At 30.8% G+C, this 20461-nt stretch overlaps 2 protein-coding genes across 3 annotated transcripts in view; both read left to right on the forward strand.

The window, feature by feature from the left end:
- The window catches only part of LOC113516730 (dedicator of cytokinesis protein 9), a 55604-nt gene extending 51751 nt beyond the window's left edge, over positions 1 to 3853 (forward strand). For both annotated transcript variants that reach the window (XM_052901861.1, XM_052901862.1), the window contains 2 exons: positions 483 to 608; positions 2351 to 3853. In XM_052901861.1, coding sequence (XP_052757821.1) covers positions 483 to 608; positions 2351 to 2564 — 340 coding nt within the window. In that variant the 3' untranslated portion in view covers positions 2565 to 3853. The remainder of the gene's footprint in view (positions 1 to 482; positions 609 to 2350) is intronic.
- A 9453-nt stretch (positions 3854 to 13306) lies between these two features.
- On the forward strand, positions 13307 to 19984 carry LOC113517013 (protein phosphatase 1L). The gene is made up of 2 exons (XM_026901527.3): positions 13307 to 14430; positions 15025 to 19984. The coding sequence occupies exons 1-2, from the start codon at positions 13429 to 13431 to the stop codon at positions 15409 to 15411; spliced, it is 1389 nt and encodes a 462-aa protein (XP_026757328.1). The 5' UTR covers positions 13307 to 13428; the 3' UTR covers positions 15412 to 19984.
- Positions 19985 to 20461: the final 477 nt, after the last annotated feature.

Below are 20461 nucleotides of genomic sequence, written 5' to 3' on the forward strand. Positions count from 1 at the left end.
AAATTATGATTGTGAAACAATTATGATGATGGTGATTCTTCCGTACCATATAGTATGTACAGACCAAATTTTTTTATTCGGTTACGCCGTTAGGTAACAAACTTACTTTCACATTTATTAGTAAGCATACTAGTTTAGTATTTATATTTCTATAGTAAGGACAAACATCTAGCTACTTCGCCTAATTCGGACTGATTATAAATTGGCAGAAACCAGTGATAGCCAGTCTTATGAGTGTAGGTGATGAGCCACAAAAGTAGAATTGTACCTCCCACCAAATTGTTTATAATTAATCCTCTCCATCCAAAGGTTGCCTGGAAGAGATCGCTTTTAGCGATAAGGTCGCCCATTATTTTCTCATTGTGATTATTTCTTGTAATTATTTATAATTATAATAAGTTTACTATTGTAATCTTTTAGAGGAAACAATAAAGAGTATCTATCTATCTATCTAAATATTATACCTAATTATTTATGCATAGGTTACAAGGCAGCATATGCGTACAAGTGAACGCTGGTCCTCTCGCGTACGCTAACGCATTTTTGGACCCGACGTTGGCACCGATGTATCCTGACGAACTGGTCGATAAATTAAAAGCTACATTCAAGTAAGTAGTGTAATTATTTATTTTACTGAATTAGGTGTTATCTTCTATAAGTTCATGTCACTGGTTATTTGAAATAATTATATTATTTTATTTAATTCCTCTACCATTACTGTGTGCAAATGCCAAGATGACGTCCTATTATTATCAGAAATTCCACAAACTTCCATATTAGACATCAATCTTCGACTGCGATTTTGTTCACGCACATTTTGCGACACGTGTTTCACCTCTAAACAAGGCAGCTTCAGGCAAATTAATACATCACTGCTCTAAACCTAGTGTTAACCCTTCGGCACACAAACTGGGAAAAAATAAGAAATATAATGTAGTAGTAATAATGGTGGTCAATCTTCGAGTGTTGGCAGTCACACACATAATAATAAAAGCAGAATTAAACAAAATACATTTAATCAAGTGACCAAATATTTATTTCTAGCTGTGTGTCACATGAAAGTTCTTATTAGCAACTTTTATACTTCTATACAAAATTCTATCTGTTATTCATACCGCACCTACATTACAGCTATATTACCTTGTGCGTAAAAGATTTTCTACGTAATTAGGTCCATTTATATTTACCCTTTTTTTCCTGATCTATCATTTCTTAGCGCCCAGTTACATTTCATAATAAACAATTGCTCAATATTATATCTGTATCTTGTTCCTTTTACTATTTAAATCTTATTAAGTTGAAAAAGATAAAAAAAATAATATATTTAAATATACCTCTATATTTACGTCAAAGATTCACCATTGCGTACTTTGATTACACATTGCTGGGGCTATGCCAAACGAATGTTTATTTCTTGCATGCGAAATAGAATTTCATTGAAACATTTAGTGATATACTTACTTCACTTTTTAATTACAATCCTATTTTGTTTTATTACATTTTGTGTGCAACTTCGTCGACATAGATGTGAAATGTAAATTAGACTACACAGTCAAATAAAAAGTATACATGTACATATTAACTAAAGAATGTGTGTTAAATTTCGTAAAAATCAAAACATGTTCTCCAGTTTAATTTTTTATCTGTAGCCTATCTACAGATTAAATAAATAAATAAATGTCACTGTATTAAAAGCATAAATTTCTAAACAATAACAAATTTCTTTTTATAATATTATATTCATATATAACTTTACTATTTGAACACTATTCAATATATACGAGTAAAAGAATTTAAAGCTAAACTCATCGCCTAATCAGGCCTGTAAATTAGGCAATTTAACAGTATTGTGAATGCATACAAATTGTATTGGTATGGGATCAGTAACCTTAAGTATTCGGATGTCTTTGTCTACCCTGTGAGAAATCACAGGATATAAGGAAACGAGTCTTAAAACGAGACTCATATATTTCATGCTGATAGCATCATAATACCGCAGCAGTACAATTTCATTGTTAAATTATACAAAATAAGTCGTATCGTGATTTGTATAAAGTAAGTTTTTAATCCCCCAGGTATGACATTCTATTAATATTATAAATGAGCAAGTTTTACGACGAATAGATAGATATTGATTACTCTTTCATACAAAAACTATCGAACGGATTTAAATGAAATTTGGTAGACGGGTAGATTATAGCCTAACTTAATACATAAATTACTTTTTATATTGATTCACGCGAGCAAAGCCACGAGGAACAACTAGTTTATAAACAATATCGTTATATAACGTAACCAATGATCACAGGATTAATCTAGAACATTTTTTTAATGCAAATAAATTTTCCAGAGAATTCCTAACAATATGTCACTCGGCGCTCCAACTGAATGCGAAACTCATCAGTTCCGACCAAGTTACATACCACGAGGCGCTCGAGACGAACTACTACAAACTGAGCGATTCACTGTCCAGCGTATTGGGACAACCTCTACAGGACATATTACTCAATGGAAATCTTAGCACCACGGTCACTGGGGTCGAACTGGAATCTAGTAACGCGTAATGCCCTTATTCATAAAAACGACTTATATTTAATAAACCTATTTCACCATTAGTGTTTTGTTTCTTTCTTTTACGCAATTTTTTCGATATGAAAGAAAGCGACAAAACACTCTAATAAAATGTAGGTTTGTAGAAAATTTTAATTGTTATGAATAAGAGGGTAAGACTATACTGATATATATTAGCACAAATTCGATCTGAACATTTTTAGAATCTATATTTTTACGAGAATCAAAAGAAAAAAAATAATTTATTTTATTAGAAGTATTAGTCTATTTCCGTTCAAAACCACTAACTAGTACACACACCAGTTTCTTGGATACGTAATTTGAACTGATATGTAGGTACTTAATTTAATACATTAAAAATGTTTAGTCAATTACCAATTCCATCCTACCAGGTGTTAATTTTTTTCATGTTATACTTCCTGATTATTGATATTTACGGTCTTATTATAAAAAAAAATCTTGTTAAATTTAAACTTGTGATAGACAGGTGTTAAATAAATATTTAGAATTCTTGCAATAAAAAGCATATAACATTTGTTTTAGTCTAAATGAAAGTCTGTCTTGTTAAAAATAAATGATATTAAAAATAATAAATTTTATTATACTAATCTAATTGGCACATGACATTTAATAGATTTGGCTCATAATACTGCCAATAAACGTTAGTCAATGTGATGACTAAACAATGAGACAAAAGACTTTGTAAAACACTGTTTTTTTTTTTTTATAGTAAGACCGCAAATGTTTTGCTTGTTCTTGCAACTATCATGATTTACTATAAAGGCACAAATTAAATTAAGGTAAGATTTTATAACTCCCTGTAGAGAGACCTAAGATTTTTATAAGTCATTAGTGATCAAACTTTTTCTACAATTGCCATGCTTCTTATAATGTAGTTTCGTAAGATGTTTGTCCCAATATCTAATAATAATAGAAATACTATATTTATATACCTACTTTCATTTTTTCTGTCTTTCACACACTATCTCATTGTAGCTATCTTTGGAAATTCATTTTTTAATTTTATTTAAAAAAACAATTTTTTTTTTAATAATTTGCAAACGTAATTTTGCAAAGAAGAAATATTTTACGAGGTTTGTCCGGAAAGTACGTATAAAAGTTTTTAAAAATTTTATTTTACAATTATTCAGGTAAATCAATTTTATCCCCTTCAAAGTACTCCCCCTGTGACATAATGCACTTGTGCCAACGCCGTTTCCACTGTGAGAAGGCTCCTTGAAAGTCCTCTGGTTGTAGGTTTCTCAGCTGCCCCGTCGTAGCTTTTTTTACATTTACGAAGTATTTGGTTTTTGGGAACAAGAAGAAGTCACACCGGGCCAAATCCGGCGAATAGGGGGTGTTCGGTCACCGTAATGGAATTTTTACTCAAAAACTTGTGGGCAGGGGCATTGTCGTGGTGAAGAATCCAACGCCCCTCTCGCGCCAATTCTGGACGAACTCGTGCCACACGAGCTTTGAGGCGTCTGAGCACATCGACGTAGAATTTTCCATCAACTGTCTGGCCTGGAATACGAATTCTTGATGGACAATCCCCCGAACATCGAAAAAAACAATCAACATTGTCTTGACATTTGAGCGGGATTTTCCTTCACAGCATCATCCCCATAAACTGTTCTGAGATCGGCAAAAATTTCACGGCCATTCTTGCCGAGTTTCGAGAGAAACTTGATTACGACGCGCTGCTCTTCAACGGAAGCGGGCTCCATGCCGACGGGGTTTCGTTAAGAGGTAACTTCACAGATGGCGTGACAAGCCAGTTCGCACCGCACGGCGGTCAGACCAGAACTGAAGCATTGTTAGGGACATTTTTACCTTCCCCACTCCTCTTTCTCGCATTCCAGAACACTTTTATACGAACTTTCCGGACAGACCTCGTATACTATTCAATATATCGGAATAATGAATGTAAAATTTTTTTACCTTAAGTAATTTTAAAATTTTTATTACATCCTACAACTCTATCCCTCCGAATTCTGACCATATTGTATCATTATATCAAATTCTTAACAGCATATCAGTTTATAAGCATACAAGGCATTCTTGTTCTCTTAAATGATTTTTTTTTTTTTGTTTATTGTTTTAGATATTATAATTGTAATATATTTTTGCATATTCTTAATAAGACATCATTCGTACTATTCCTTTAAGTTCTGATGTAGAAATATACATAAGAAATATTTGAAGTCTGTTTTGTGTATAAGTTAAGTGATTACATTTGTCACTGCAATAATGTTCGACAATACATCTGGCTTGTAATGCTATTTTATTAAGACCTTTTGTAATACTATATTCAGCAAATATATTATTTGATTTGTCTAGGATATAATATTCGTATGCATATTTCTTTTATATCATGGAGTTGGTTACTATGCTGATTATATGTGTATAAAAACGTCATAGGTGTGCTATACAAATGCTATATAGAACTTAAAGGATCGTATGTATACATTAGTATATTAAATACAAAAATACATTAATCTTACGAACAAAGTTTATGCACAAAAGATTTTATGTCTGTTTTATTTATTTTGTTGATTTTCAGTGTCAGTTGCAATTTGAATGTATTAAATGTTAAAATGTATTGAAACTAAATAATGCAGAATTGTAATGAATTATTTAGGGAAGAACATATTTATTTATTTGTAAATGACAAACAAGAAAGTGTGTTAAATGGGTTATGTTATTTCAGTGTAAAGGAAAAAAGGTGGATGTTATACTACACCTTATATCGAATAATAGCCAGTATGTATTCAGTATAAAGCGTATATTCGTTTGCTACTGAATTTGTTATTTTGTTTGATTACTTTCCATTTTTAAATTTTCTAAATTCACTTCTTGTAATATCTACAAATATGTAGTCTGTATAAAATGCAGCCATACCTTATGTTAGTTCTATTATGAAAAATGAGAAGAAAACACCGTCGTCGTCCCTGAAATAACTATAGTTGACAAAGATTACTATGTAAATATAAAAAAAAATAGGGCCATATTTCTTACACAGTTTTTTTTTAAATCATTAAAAGATCATAGACAAACATATTAATATTCTGTAACTCATATTCTATAATGTATAAATTATCTCAGATACTGAAATACATTGTCTAAACTCATTTACATTATCGGAAACTAAATTACCTACAGACTATACGTCCAACTCGCACTTGACCAGTTTTTATATAGTAAAATGGTGTGATGACATCTTTGTAAGCAGTTATTACACTGATCAATTAAGCCATTCATTTATTAATAACGTAACATATAAGGAAATGAAGTGGTCAAGCTAAAATCTCTTCTCAAACAATTGATAGTGTGATGAACAACTGTGCGTACTTATATCGATATATAAAGCGGGTATTAATACTTATATTAAATTAAAGTACAATTCAGCCATTCCAGTCAATTTATCTATTTTTAAATGTACTCACTCAGAAAGGTACTTATGTAATTAAAAAAAAAAAGACTTGAACAGATATGTGTTTAGCTTATTTATTTTTTAACACATCCAGGAAAAGGCACACGCAGCTTAATCATTGAGAAATATTTAATTTTCTAGACTTGCTTATTAGCTGCATATTTAATTTGTACCTACGTCTCCGTCTTAATTAATGATACCTATTGGGAAATTATATACAATTACAATATTTACCTGCATCATGTACTTACCTACGGCCCGTTCACACATTCGTCATTGACGATTTGCTATTACTATCGAATCGTCAACGAAAACCTACTCGGCGTTTCACTTATAAAAATTGAATCGTGATTTTAAAAATTTCCCTTAATTCGAACTATTTATATTAATCATACTATATTACGATTGTAACATTAATTTTAGAACAATTATTGATCTTCGCTTATAAACGTAAATGGTGAAAAGATATGACAATCCATTCTAATGGACTTATAATAATATTTTATGGACCGAAGCAAGTATTCATAATTTTTCACGATTCGTTGTTGTGAATGAAACCTTACATGGGTAGGTGATGGAAACCTTGTGATTATTTAGTATTGTGTAAGATTTGATCACAAATAAATGCCATAAATTAAGCAAAAGTAGTATTATAGTCACACATGTAGTCATTATTACCTACTTGTTGTTATCTTCGTACATTTACAATACGATCCGCTTTTGGTATCTGTCTGTTTTACCCTTCACTCTATATTAATTCTTGTAGCGAAAAATATTACATATATATATTAAATTATACTATATCTTATCTTTTAAATCGTATCTAAAACACATCTGCCCTAGGTTCTTGGTCTGACCAATTTAAGAAATGGTTAAATTGACTTTGATCTGGAAGATCAAGATTACGATATACGTAATCTCTCATAACAATATTATAATTGGAAAAGCAGCAACAAATAGAAATATGTAAATTTATTAATTTTACTCTAAAAAACATTTATTTTTATTTTTATAGTCTACTAAAATTCCGGAATTTTCGTATTGTGAATGTACTAAGGTTGTTATGCATTATGCACGAAATACGAAATGACTTTTGTATCTTCTACTGAATAACTGTAATCTGAATTTCACTGTTTTAATACATTTTATAAAAATATTTCTGGTCTATTATTTGCCTACGTATTGTAACCAAATTGACTATTTCTTACGTTCTTTAACATAATATCCGTATATTGGAAATAATAAATAAATTATAACCAGATCGTTTTCTGTCTGAGGGAGGTGTTCACAGTCTCTGGAACTAGGGTATATTGCTGTCAATATACCCTGTCAGGTCTACCTCCATCTGGTCCCTCCTGGAAACCATAGTGTAAAATTCCAGATGTATTAATCACGATGGGCTAACTGAGCTGTTTTTCATCTTACTGGACCATGAGCGCAGGCTAGGTTACCATTCCATTATCATCCATTAAAAAAAATCTCTAGAACTGACATACATAATGAGACGAGTTATGAAAGTCCGCAAAACAGATAAATGACGTACAGATAGAGATGTAGGTCTTTAAGGTCGCACTGCCTACTTCGCACGGAACTTTGTGTGAAAATTGATAATAATTAATTAAGTATTTATCCAATAGTTGTATACCTAAGATAAATTATTGAAATCCATTGAACTAAGTATATACTATAATCTAAGGTATATATATTTGCCAGTAGATGCCACATTGGCAGGCGAATTGGTAACCGCAGTTAAGCTTTGTTGATATTTTAAGAGAAACGCTGCTGGTCATTACTCGTTATTATTAGTATACAACTGTATAAAATACATTAGAAACATTCATTTTCCTTTCTTTTTTTTGGTCCTTAAATTTTATTTATTATCTAACATGTACTATTTAAGAGACGGCAGAGCACCTAAAACAAGAAATATAATCCTCTCTACCGTGAATCCGAAGCACAATATTGAAAAAAATGAAAGTCATATTGACAGCCGTCAACGTCAAGTGCAAATTGATTGAATCGTGAGAAAAAAAAAGGCGGGAAACTCGAATAAGAACAAGCGGGTTTTTTAAATTTTTTTTATTAATTTATTAAAACTATCTCTATCAATTCTTATTATTGAATAAAATATTATATTTTCACTAAATTCAGCGACAGTAATATAATTAGCATTCATGGGGAAGCGCAGTTGTAGAAAAAGGAAAAAAAAAGATGACGATTCAGGTGATGTAGACCATGAACCTTGTAATGACAAGGATATATATTCGGAAGATACTTCTACTGACTCAGAATCTGAAATTGATAAGGCCGATAAGTATAAACCTTACTACGTCACAGATTATATTAGAAGATATCCCGAGGAATCCCCTGGGACAGAATTTGTTGTCTTTGTAGAATCCTCAGATAGTCAGAAAACCATTGGATCCAGAGACTTGCTCTCACTCTCCTCCTGTTTAAAACGATTTAATAAAGGGGTAACTTATCTTAGATCTATAAATAAATTCAAAATCGGAGTATACTTTCAAAAGCCAGACTTAGCCAATGCTTTTTTAAATAATAAAACTTTTTTAAATGACTACCATTTTAAGGCCAGTATTCCTGCTTCTTCAACAGAAGTTACAGGCGTTATTAGAAATGTACCTACAAATATATCTAATAAAAAAATATATACTATGATATCGAGTTCTAAGAAAATTATTGCTATTAAAAGAATTTTAAGAAAAAATACCTTGACTCATGGATATGTGTTACAGCCAACTCTAACCGTGACAATTACTTTTGCTGCATCTGTATTACCTGAATATCTGGATATTGGAGGTTGGCGCCACAATGTCACTCCATATATACCACCAGTTAAACAATGCTACCGGTGCTTGAGGTATGGACATTTAGCTAAATTCTGTAAGAATTCTGAGCGTTGCAGCATCTGCAAAGGTGAGCATAATTATAAAACTTGTACAACTGGAATGGAAAACGCTATTTGTGTACACTGCAATGGAAATCACACAAGTGTATCACCGCAATGCCCTGTTAAACAAAAGAAAATTGCTGAAAATAGATCTAAATTCAGACCTGCTTCTTTTGGAGATATACTTAGCACTGAAATATTTCCTAAACTGGGTAACAAACCTAAAAAAATGTAGACCTAATTTCAATTCTAAATTCTGATAACAAGAGTTTATCACTTTTAATAGAAAGCATAATCAAACTTATTTCACTACATAACACAAAGAACACATCTATTAACACTAAAAGTGTTTTGAATGTGTTATATGATACTTTTGGTAATAGACCTATTTCACAAAATTCAATCGAGACCAATTAACTATCATACAGTGGAACGCTCAGAGCCTACTGAGCAATCGACATATTTTTACACAATTTTTAAATGAACATCATATTCACATTGCTCTCATCTCAGAAACTTGGCTAAAACCACATTACAAATTAAAAATTAAAGATTATTGTATAGAACGAAATGATTGTGGTAATAACCACAATGGAGTAGCGATTATTATACATAATAGTATTAGATATAAAAAACTTCACTCTTTTTTCGACAATTCTTTGCAAACTATAGCTATTAGTATTGAAGTTAATAATTCTTGGTATTCAGTTGCCAGTATTTACTGTCCTACCAATAGTACACCTAGTTTTACTAAAGCCAAATTTAAGTTCTTTTTGGAGTCTCTTCCTAAACCCACTATCATATCTGGAGATTTAAATGCACATCATACTATGTGGGGTTGTACCTCCACTAATACAAGAGGTAAAGACATTCTTGATTGTTTAGATGAATGTAATTTGGTACTATTAAATGATAAGCAAGTTACTACTGTTGGCTCTCATATTTGGAGACCCAATGGCCTTGATTTAACTATGGTATCCCCATCCATATCATTAAAATGCGAGTGGTCGGTTCATGATGATCCGTTAGGAAGTTATCACCTGCCGACTTTTACTAAAATAAACACAAAGAACTCTTCATCAACTCCGTCAGGTGAACAACATGCTCCTATAGATGAAGTTAATAAACTTTTGTTAAATCGTATAAACCTACGTCTCGTTAATTGGGATCTTTATTCTGAAACTGTTAATCAATTACTTTTGGATTTCGAGTATGATGTCAATGAACCCTTAAACAATTACAATAGATTCTGTAAAATTATTTTGACAGCTGTGGAACGTTCCGTTCCACGTAGGAACTTATCAAATAGCGGTGCAAATACTTCAAAGAGGCACAAACATATTGCAGTACCTTGGTGGAATAACAGGTGTGCGACAGCTGTCAATGATAGTAAAGCGGCTTACCTTAGGTTTAAACAAAATCCAACTCTCGATAATTACATAAATTTTAAAAGAGTTCAAGCTGTTAAAAAGTTAGTAATTAAGCAAGTAAGACAACAGGGGTGGCAGGAATTTTGTTCCAAATTTAATAGATTAACACCAATTTCCACTGTTTGGCAAAATATGAGAAAACTAAATTCAAAACATCGTCAAAATCATTTTAAAGATATATCATGGGTCAATGATTTTTTACGCAAATATACTCCTGATTTTGTACACTCACCTTTTGATGACAAACAGTTTAATTCTGTTAATTCATGCCCAAAATTTCTCACTGACCCATTCTCAATTGATGAAATATCCAGTGCAGTAAAATCTAGAAAAGATACAGCTAGTGGCCTTGATCGCTTAACATACAATATGTTTCGATTGCTGAATAAAATAAACCTTACTAAACTCTTACAAATTTTTAACGATTTATGGAAGGACTGTATTATCCCATCAGAATGGAAAATGGATTGTTTGATTCCAGTAATTAAACCCGGTAAAGATCCTACAAATTTCGACTCCTATAGACCTATAACATTGACGTCCTGTGCAGGCAAATTATTCGAACAATTAATTAAACAGCGTTTAGAGTTCTTTATTGAAAGTAATAGTATATTACCATCGAATCAATTTGGTTTTCGCCGTGGATATTCAGCGCGCGAAAGTTTAGCGAACTTCTATGTCGACCTTAGTACTGCTTTGAATAACGATGAATATGTTCTATCTGTTTTTTTAGATGTCGTAGGAGCTTTTAACAATGTAAATTTAACAGTTCTATCTTCGATTTTATCCTCATTTCTTCCAATGAAACTTATCGAATGGATTTATAATTTTCTTAGTAATAGAGAAGTGTATGTTAAAGTAAATAGTAAATTAATAGGACCTAGGTTAAGCTCTAAAGGAGTATGTCAAGGTGGTATTCTAAGCCCGCTACTATATATTTTATATATCTATAAACTTAATTCAATTTTAGGAAACAGTGTGAACAACTTGCAATTTGCCGATGATTTATTAATTTATATAAAAGGAAAGAATATTATTGATATGCAATTAGTGTTAAATGAGTCATTAAAAAGACTTGAGAAATATTTTTCTCTTCTTTCCCTCGATATTAGTTTAACCAAAAGTAAAGTAGTTGTTTTTCATCAAGTTCATAAATATGTTCCATTAATGAATATTATATATAATAATCAAACTCTTCCAACAGACTGTAGCGTTAAATTTCTGGGGGTAATTTTTCATCAAAATTTAAAATGGGATCTATACGTTGATTGCTTAGTAGATCGTGCTTTAAGAGCCACTAATATAATAAGATCTGTAATTGGTCGTAACTGGGGAGCTGATCCTAAAATTATCCTTTTACTTTACAAATCTCTTGTTAGAAGTAATTTTGATTACGCTTTCTTTTGTTATGCCTCAGAACATAAATTAGTAGAAAAACTCGAAAAAATTCAAAATATGAATTTAAGACTTATTTTAGGTGCTATGTATACTTCTCCAATTATCTCAATGCAAGTAGAATGTAATTTGCCTCCTATCCTTCTTCGTTTCGAATACCTAAAACTCAAATTTCTCTTCAAAGTTTTTTCAGTTTCCAATAACCCACTCATACTCAAATTATTAAATTGCCCCATTTCTATGTTTTTGAATAAAACTATTGTCAATGATTTGAATTTACGAGATGAATATAACATCTATAGTAGTAAGATACTTCCTTGTTATAATGGCCTTTATGAGAGTAAGTTCTGTAAGATCAAAATTGTTATACGTAAAGACATAAAAGAAAAGCACGATATGTATGAGACTTTATCAGAATTTATTGACTACAGGCAGATATATACAGATGGTTCCAAAAATGCACTTAGCACTTCAGTGGCTTTTTACGATTTGTCAAATAGATTTGGTCACGGTTATAAAATTTCAACTTTGGCTAGTATTTACACAGCAGAAGCAAAAGCTATATTTTTAGCATTAGAATACATAGAAAAACAGGTACTATATTCGAAATGGATTATAATTACAGATAGTATGAGTGTTCTTATGGCATTAAAAAATAACACATTCATTTCATCATCAAACTACTTAATTCAAGAAATTCGTAATAAATATTATCATCTCTGTACTATATATGGAAAAGATATTATCTTCATCTGGACCCCTTCACATATTGGAGTGTTTGGGAATGAACAAGTAGACACTTTGGCTAAAATTATTAATTCAAGTGCTGCTCGTGTTCAAGATTAACCCCTTTGTTACTCAGATTGTAGTATTGGAATACATAAAATCGTTACAACTAAATGGGAGGAGCATTGGACTCAAATATTACAGACTAAAGGCAAATGGTACCGCAAAATTAATTGGCGTATTGGAAAACCGTGGTTCTGCAAAGGAAAGGACACAAACAGAAAATTTTACACCAATATTTGTAGATTACGAATCGGCCACGGACATTTCAACGAACACCTGCACCGAATGGGCATGATCGCTTCCCCATCATGCACATGGTGTAACTCAAATACAGCCCAATCTCTACATCACCTTTTTTTTTGATTGCTCTGAATTTGTCATTCAAAGACACATTATGTTTGACGAACTTAGGATTATCTTCAAAAAACCCGAAAATATCCCGCACTCAATCCCGCTTCTCTTAAGATTTCCTTCTTGTTTCAAAGCTATTTTCACTTATATTACTACAACATTCAAGGAGCTATAAGAATACTTTTATTGAATTGCAAGACAATGATTTTTTATAATTATTTATTTTTAATTTGATAAATCCACTGGTTTAAGAAAACTCAAGAAAAGATATTTATGAAAATGTACTTACCGGATTTGACAAATGAAATATTGAAGATTATGACAATAATTGAAGCGACATTAGAAAAATAAAATTCCAGACAAATTATCTTTTTGAAGACTAGGCAGCATGGTCTCCGACCTTAGCCTGTTCCAAACGGAACAAACGTACTAAAAAAAAAAATTGAATCGTGAATGTTTATTAAGTGGTTTTATTTCTAAGCGTTCTTTCTTTATTTGTCTAAAATTATCACGAATACTTTTATTGCTTATTGTATTTTCTAATTAAGGACATGGAAGACGAGTTGGAGGATAGAGTTTTGCATCAGACGTATTTGTCTTTCATGAAGATCTTGTCACGTTTTACGAGCAGTGTTCCGTTTGATACTCCTGTGAGCTATTTATGGAAAATGGTCAGACTTTATTTACTACGATCGGACGTTGTCGTTTTCACACTTGGTCTTATAATATTTTTCATGTATTTACAAACAATTGAGCTATGGAGTCGCACGATTCTCAGCAGATTATCTCAGGCCATGAGCCCTATAAGTGCAGTTCAACGTATGAAGTTCATGGAAGGTTCTGAGGCCGATAAGCAAAGCTGGGAGTTAAAGGGCACGTTAAGCGCTGCTTATGCAATCAAAGGTAGAAGAATGCACATGGAAGATAGATTTATCATCAATGAAAATATCAACAGTACAGGAATTTCATTATTTGCAATATTTGATGGACACGGTGGAGAGTTCGCCGCCAATTATGCTAAAGATCACTTAATTCAAAATCTTTTTAATAAAATTATAGAATTAAATGCATTTAAAGATGGCAAAACAATCAGTACACCAGTAAAAGAAAGTCCAGAGGAGCCAAAGGAAGAGAGTAATGTGAATGTTGAAAGAAAAACTAGCTTTAAAAAGTCTGTAAGTACAGCCGATGATACATCTAAAAAAGAAATAACAGATCCTGAACTATTAGCTCAACTTTCTAAGGCCAGGCCGATCACAAGAGAAGTGAGACCAACCGCTAAACCTGTAAAAAATGTTGCTATACCTTTATCAAGCTACTTAGATAAAGGTAAAATAAATTTTGGTAAGCTTCTAACAGATGAGGTACTTGCAGCTGATAGATTGCTTGTAGAAGCTGCAAAGCGTTCAATGAATGTTGCTGGTACAACTGCTCTAATTGCTATAATGGAAGGTAATCATCTGATTGTTGCAAATGTCGGTGATTCTAGAGGTGTGATGTGTGATTCGCGCGGCAATGCCATTCCTGTCTCTTTTGACCATAAACCACAACAGGTAATTTGATATAAATACTTATTTTTATTTAATTTTTTCAGTGTCCTAAGGTTTATATATTCCACAAGTAGTAAATAGTGTTAAGGAAAATGATATTTTTCTTAACATAAAATGTAGGTTGATACCTACATTAAATATATTATTGTCTTAAATATTTAAAACAATAATATATATAATGTAGGTATATGGCAGTTTTATTAATATTTTAAATATTAATAAAACTGCCATGTATGTGTAAATAATAAACTTCAATATAATGTTGTATTAAAAAATTAAATATTTTTTTAAGTTAGATTCATGTAACATTCATGCTTCAAAATTAAGTTCAATTTCATGCCATGAATTTTGAGTCATTGTCAGTTCATGGCAGAAATTAATTTATTTTTGTACTTGTTTTTTGGAATATTATAATGCATTTACATCATATATAAGTATATAATGTATTTTATACATGCAGTGTTTATACAGGTTGTATTATTAACATATACATGACATTTTGAAATTATACAAAAATTCGCAATCTTATCAATAATATAATTTTTAAATGTAGTGGATAATAGAAAGAATACTAAAATCTTCTTTATTCATTTGTAGGTCCGTGAACAGAAAAGGATTGAAGCGGCTGGAGGGTATATTGCTTTTAATGGTGTCTGGAGAGTGGCAGGTATCCTGGCAACATCTCGTGCGATGGGAGACTATCCTCTAAAGGACAAAAAATTTGTTATTGCAGATCCTGACATTCTCACTTTTAATTTAGATGACCATAAGCCAATGTTTTTAGTGCTTGCTTCAGATGGTCTATGGGATACATTCTCAAATGAAGAAGCAGTTAAATTCATAAAGGAACGATTGGATGAACCAGATTATGGTGCTAAAAGTTTAACACTTCAAGCTTATTATAGAGGATCAGTTGACAACATAACAGTTTTGGTTATAAATTTCTTGCATAACCAGATTACTACAGCTTCTGTGATCCAGTAATTTTTCAAAGTGATATTTAAAGTACTATCACTCTTTGAAAAATACTTATTAACCTGATACTGGTATATATTGGAGTGTCCATTGCCTTACCATGGATGTGTCATGGAAAGTTTACAACCTAACCTTGAAGTGTCTTTGACTGTCTTCAAACAATGATACTAAAATTTATATTTTTTACCATATTTGCAATACAAATTATGTAATAGTAAAGTCTGTGCAGGTAAATGAGTGTACCATGTTCTAAATTTTACATGACAACAAATAGTATAATTCTGGCTGTACTTATAATGGGATATTGTCTAGTGCTTAACTCTGCATTTACAACAAATATACATATGTAGAGTATATGTTCACATTAACTATATAAATATATGTCTGTATGTGTGTGTGTGTGTGTAATCTAAATATATAAAAATTCTGTGTCACAATGCTCATTTACAATAATCTCTGAAACCATTCTATTGGATTTAATAAAATTTTATAAATGTGTGTTTTAGATCCAACTTTGGAGATAGGATAGATTTTATAGATAAGTAGGGTTGAAACAATGTTTTTTATGACAAATATAACAACAACAACAACAATAAATGACAAAAACTGATATTGCAGACTTAACATGTAAACAAAAACATATTGTAAGTAATACAGAAGCCACTATAACCTATCATAGATTTTTGTAAAGACTGGTATGGAGCAAAAACAATTGTTAAACATGCATGATACACAGTAATGTAGAATTTAATCTTTCATGTATTTTAATAAGAGATGTGACAATATCCTATTATGTGCAGCTGATCCAAATTTTAATGTTACCAATAAGAGAAATTAGTTCCTACATTATCTGCCATAGAAGGATTTAGTTTTCGCTATCGGATTTTGATAATTTATTTTCGCGATTGTGATGTATCAAATACTAATCGTTACTTATTGTGCATTGATGATAATTTCCATTTTATTATTAGTTTTTGTGACAAGTTAGTGTTCCATACTATAGATATTTGTATATAAATTTCAAGCGTCCATCCATGTTTGTCAGCTCATATTGTTATATTTTTAAATACCGACTTCGATAGTTCAAATGTAGTACTTATGCATACTGGTTGATGTGATCTTTCAAAAATAAACTACATATGTACTTGTTGTGCTCTATCTTGTTGTAGTAGTTTGATATCGGGATCTAGATTGTTTTCAGTAGTCCTTTATTGTAGGAACAACAAATTATACTCCTTTGCAAAAAAAGTGGGGAACTTAGGGTCAACAAATCACTCGTTCTATCCTTTTGTTTTAATGTATGGGAACTTACAATTTATTAAAATAAATATTCTGTTGAATAAAGCTGCACTGCTTTTAAAGAAAAAAGAAGTTAGTTTATTACAAATTAAGGGCCTACAAATTATTGAATATAGATAGATACTATTTATTGTTTGTTGTTGTCAAAAGATTACATTAGTAAACTTTTAACTCAGACTTTAACTCAGAAAAGATTACACTAAGAAAACAATGAAGCCTTATCGCTGAGAGTGATTTCTTCCAGTCAACCTTTGGATGGAAAAGAGTAATTATGAACATTTCGGCCGAAGGCACGAAACTTTGATATTTTTTTAAATACATATAGAGAATTAATACATTTAATAATGTGAATATATAAATATACATTTTAACTTACTGATACATAATAAATCTACATATGTATACATACAAATTCAAACACATAAGTATGTTGTTAAAAAAATAATAAGAATATGAGTATACTAATCAAACAAATTAAACATATGACAAGTTGCCCACATAAAAGTCCTTAACTTTTGTTTTAAAACTAGGTAAATATTGTATATTTCGTACAGAGGTTGGTATATGTTGGTAATAGCTTGCACAGTAAACGATTTGTCATAAAAACTTCTGAAACATACTGGTTCAAGCCATGCAATTTCGAGCACACCTCAATTATTCAATATAGTTTTTGCTGCATGTTACTTTCAACTCTATTAGTCATCTAACAGTTGTTTTATCTTATTACAAAAGTATCTATTTTTTGCATGGGAGTGTATGAATAAAATATCCTATAGACCATATAACATATATGATACATTATGCATAGATAAACAGCAATCGTTCGTTTCTCGTGAACCACACACGTTTGTTGTCAATTTTCTAGGCCAACTTCGTTGTCCACGAAGGTCTCTACTGTGGCTTATCGAAAGACGGCTTTACGAGCACTTCGAAACACGAACAAGTCACAATCATTTTTAAATGATCCAAATATGACTTGACGTCTGCACCAGACAATCAAAATCATAATATTATCAACATAATTTTTTTATAAACGTAACAGTACCTATTTTTGTCCATTGTTGTTTATATAAATATACCTGTATATGTACATAAAAACTAATAGCTTATGTAAAACTTTTACCTTTTAAAATTTATCGTAAAATTGTGAATTTTATGTAAATAGTTACGTCCAGTATAAAAAAACCTATTAACAAGAGTAATATTTTTGAATGTTAAATTGTATAAAAAAAAATATTTTTTGAAATCGAAAAATTTGAATTTATGTATGGTTGTGATGTGGACACAGATATTTCATAAATGTTGTATTTTAATGCTGTATAGAAAAATGCTAAGTATTTACATTAATTTTGTTTTGTTATAGAATATATTCTATACTGAGTAATTAAATGTCGATGGGAGATATATCGCCAAAATACAATTTGTTATAATTATGTATTACACAAACTACGTACATGTTATATTACTAGTTAATCTTGCCTCAATAGTTTCTCTAATAAGTACGTTAGTAAAGAAAAATTGTGTGAGTGACATGAATGACAAGTTGTCGAAAGAAGACAAGAGGCCATTGTAAATGTAAATCTGATATTAAATTAAAAAGAAATCGTAGTAATTATTTGGTGCATTTACTGTGCTGGTCCCTAGAACGAGAAAAGGGCTCATAGCATGTTGTATGTACCTACAGTTATTTTTGAGCATTTGTTTTCTTTAGCTAAATATGGTTTTATATTTTTTATATGATTAGCAGAATTGCACTTATTATCTGTTAACTAGTCTATTTGTGCAATATTTTATTGTACCTTTATTTTATATTTTTCGCCATTTATAATTGTGTACCTACAAGTTTTACGTATTATTGAAACAAATTGTTATTAATCGATTCGATGTATGATTTTTTACTTTGGCAAATTTTTAAGTCATGTCTCCTTTATTAATTACTCTAATCAAGGTAATATACTCAATAAACTTACAAATATATTGTTACTTTTTCTGAAGCCGACTTCAGTGTTAACTGTAGAGTGAACGTTGATTACTTACATATCTACTAAGGTGTAATATTTTGACCTTATAAACCATATTTAATTCCAAACTCAAAACTTAGTTTAGATGAAAGTAAATCCTGTAATTTATTTCTATTTGTCTTACTTTAGATTTTGCAATGTAGGTACAAACATTTGTAATTTCGAAAAATTCTGCACTCTGTGTAAATACTAATTTACGAAAATATTTTTTTAATAAGGAGTCAACAGTTACTTCTATTGTAGGAAGCTAAGCCGAAATATTATAAATAGCCAAAAACATTTTTTTAATAAATTCAGTTTGTAATTTTATGGTGCCAAATTTATGGCTAATTAGACTAGGTATTAGTCTTTATTTTATTGCAACAGAAAAACCTTTTTTTAAGTACCTTTATTACGTAATGTCCCTAATTTGTTTAATTAATGAGCGTCCTTAATATTATTATTACAGCATAGTGTTATGCTATGTTAAATGCCATAATAAATTGTTAGTCAATTTTTAAATATCATAAAATAGCTTTATAAGTAAATATAATTTTGGTGAACTTGAACGATGTAATAATTGTTTGATTATTCTTTAAAAACAACAAAAACATCTCAAGGGCTTTTGTATATGACGCTGTGCAATATTATGTGTTTTGAAACACCACGTTTTTTAGCACTCATATGAAAGAGCCCTAATGGTTTCAATTGGAATCTACCTGCTATCAGACTACCTATTTTATTAACAGCGGTTTAGAGTTTTTATATTGTATTGTAAAATCTTTATTATACATACTTTATATTGTTTTTATTTCGAATACTTAGACATCTAAATTATATGTGTCATTTAATTTCAATCTTTAGTTCTTAAAGGTATATATCTATCTATCGTACTTTTTAATCTTGTAAATTCTTTCCATTAGCTGTCTATGGCTGTAAACCATTATGCTATCTCGTTACCGTTTCAAAACTAGGGCTTGGTATCTCACGTAGTCGGTAGAGGTATAGAAATCGCAACATATCCAAATGCTCAATGTGAAGCAAACATCGAGAAAATTTGCCCCTGTACTCGTATATTGTTACAACTTTAGAATTCTCATACAAATAGGTATTATATTGGCGACCCTGATGTCTCTGTGTAATATGATAACACACGTAATATGTACCTAAATGTCCTGATTGCGTGTTAACATAATTCTTAATGCTTCATGTTATAATTATTTGTTCTACCAAAGAAAAAGTACATAAATAAATGTAATGTGTAATATTCAATTTATTACTGATTTTTTTGTTTCATTTCATATTCCTTTGAAACAGTTTACATAACATTTACTGCTGTGCGTATTCATTTCCGACCATAGGGAAAATGTCCGGCTTTCGCGAACGTGTTCCAGGTTCTCCATTTATGCCGTGGGTAAAACACCCTCGAAAGTATTTTCGAACACTGAACATGCTTATCCAATACTAGTATTTATCTCAATGAGACCACTGAGATGACACTCGATTAGATAAGACGATCACTAAATTCTAATGACATCGATAAACATTTATTTAGTGGGGAACGTCTTTATGAAAGCGTTTGTGTAATAACATTTTCGAAGAACAAGTCTCAGATTCATTTGCGTAGGGTAGGTAGAATGCCGTGTTTGTGACTTGCAAAGATGTAGGTACACATTCAACCCGCAATTGAAGTAATAGACGTGTTTGTGACTGAAATGAAAGATGTATTTCGTGTTTTTGTTCATACCTAAATACTTAAC

Source organism: Galleria mellonella, unplaced genomic scaffold, assembly GCF_026898425.1.
Source record: "Galleria mellonella isolate WM207_F2 unplaced genomic scaffold, CSIRO_AGI_GalMel_v1 utg83, whole genome shotgun sequence".
Classification (NCBI taxonomy): domain Eukaryota; kingdom Metazoa; phylum Arthropoda; class Insecta; order Lepidoptera; family Pyralidae; genus Galleria; species Galleria mellonella.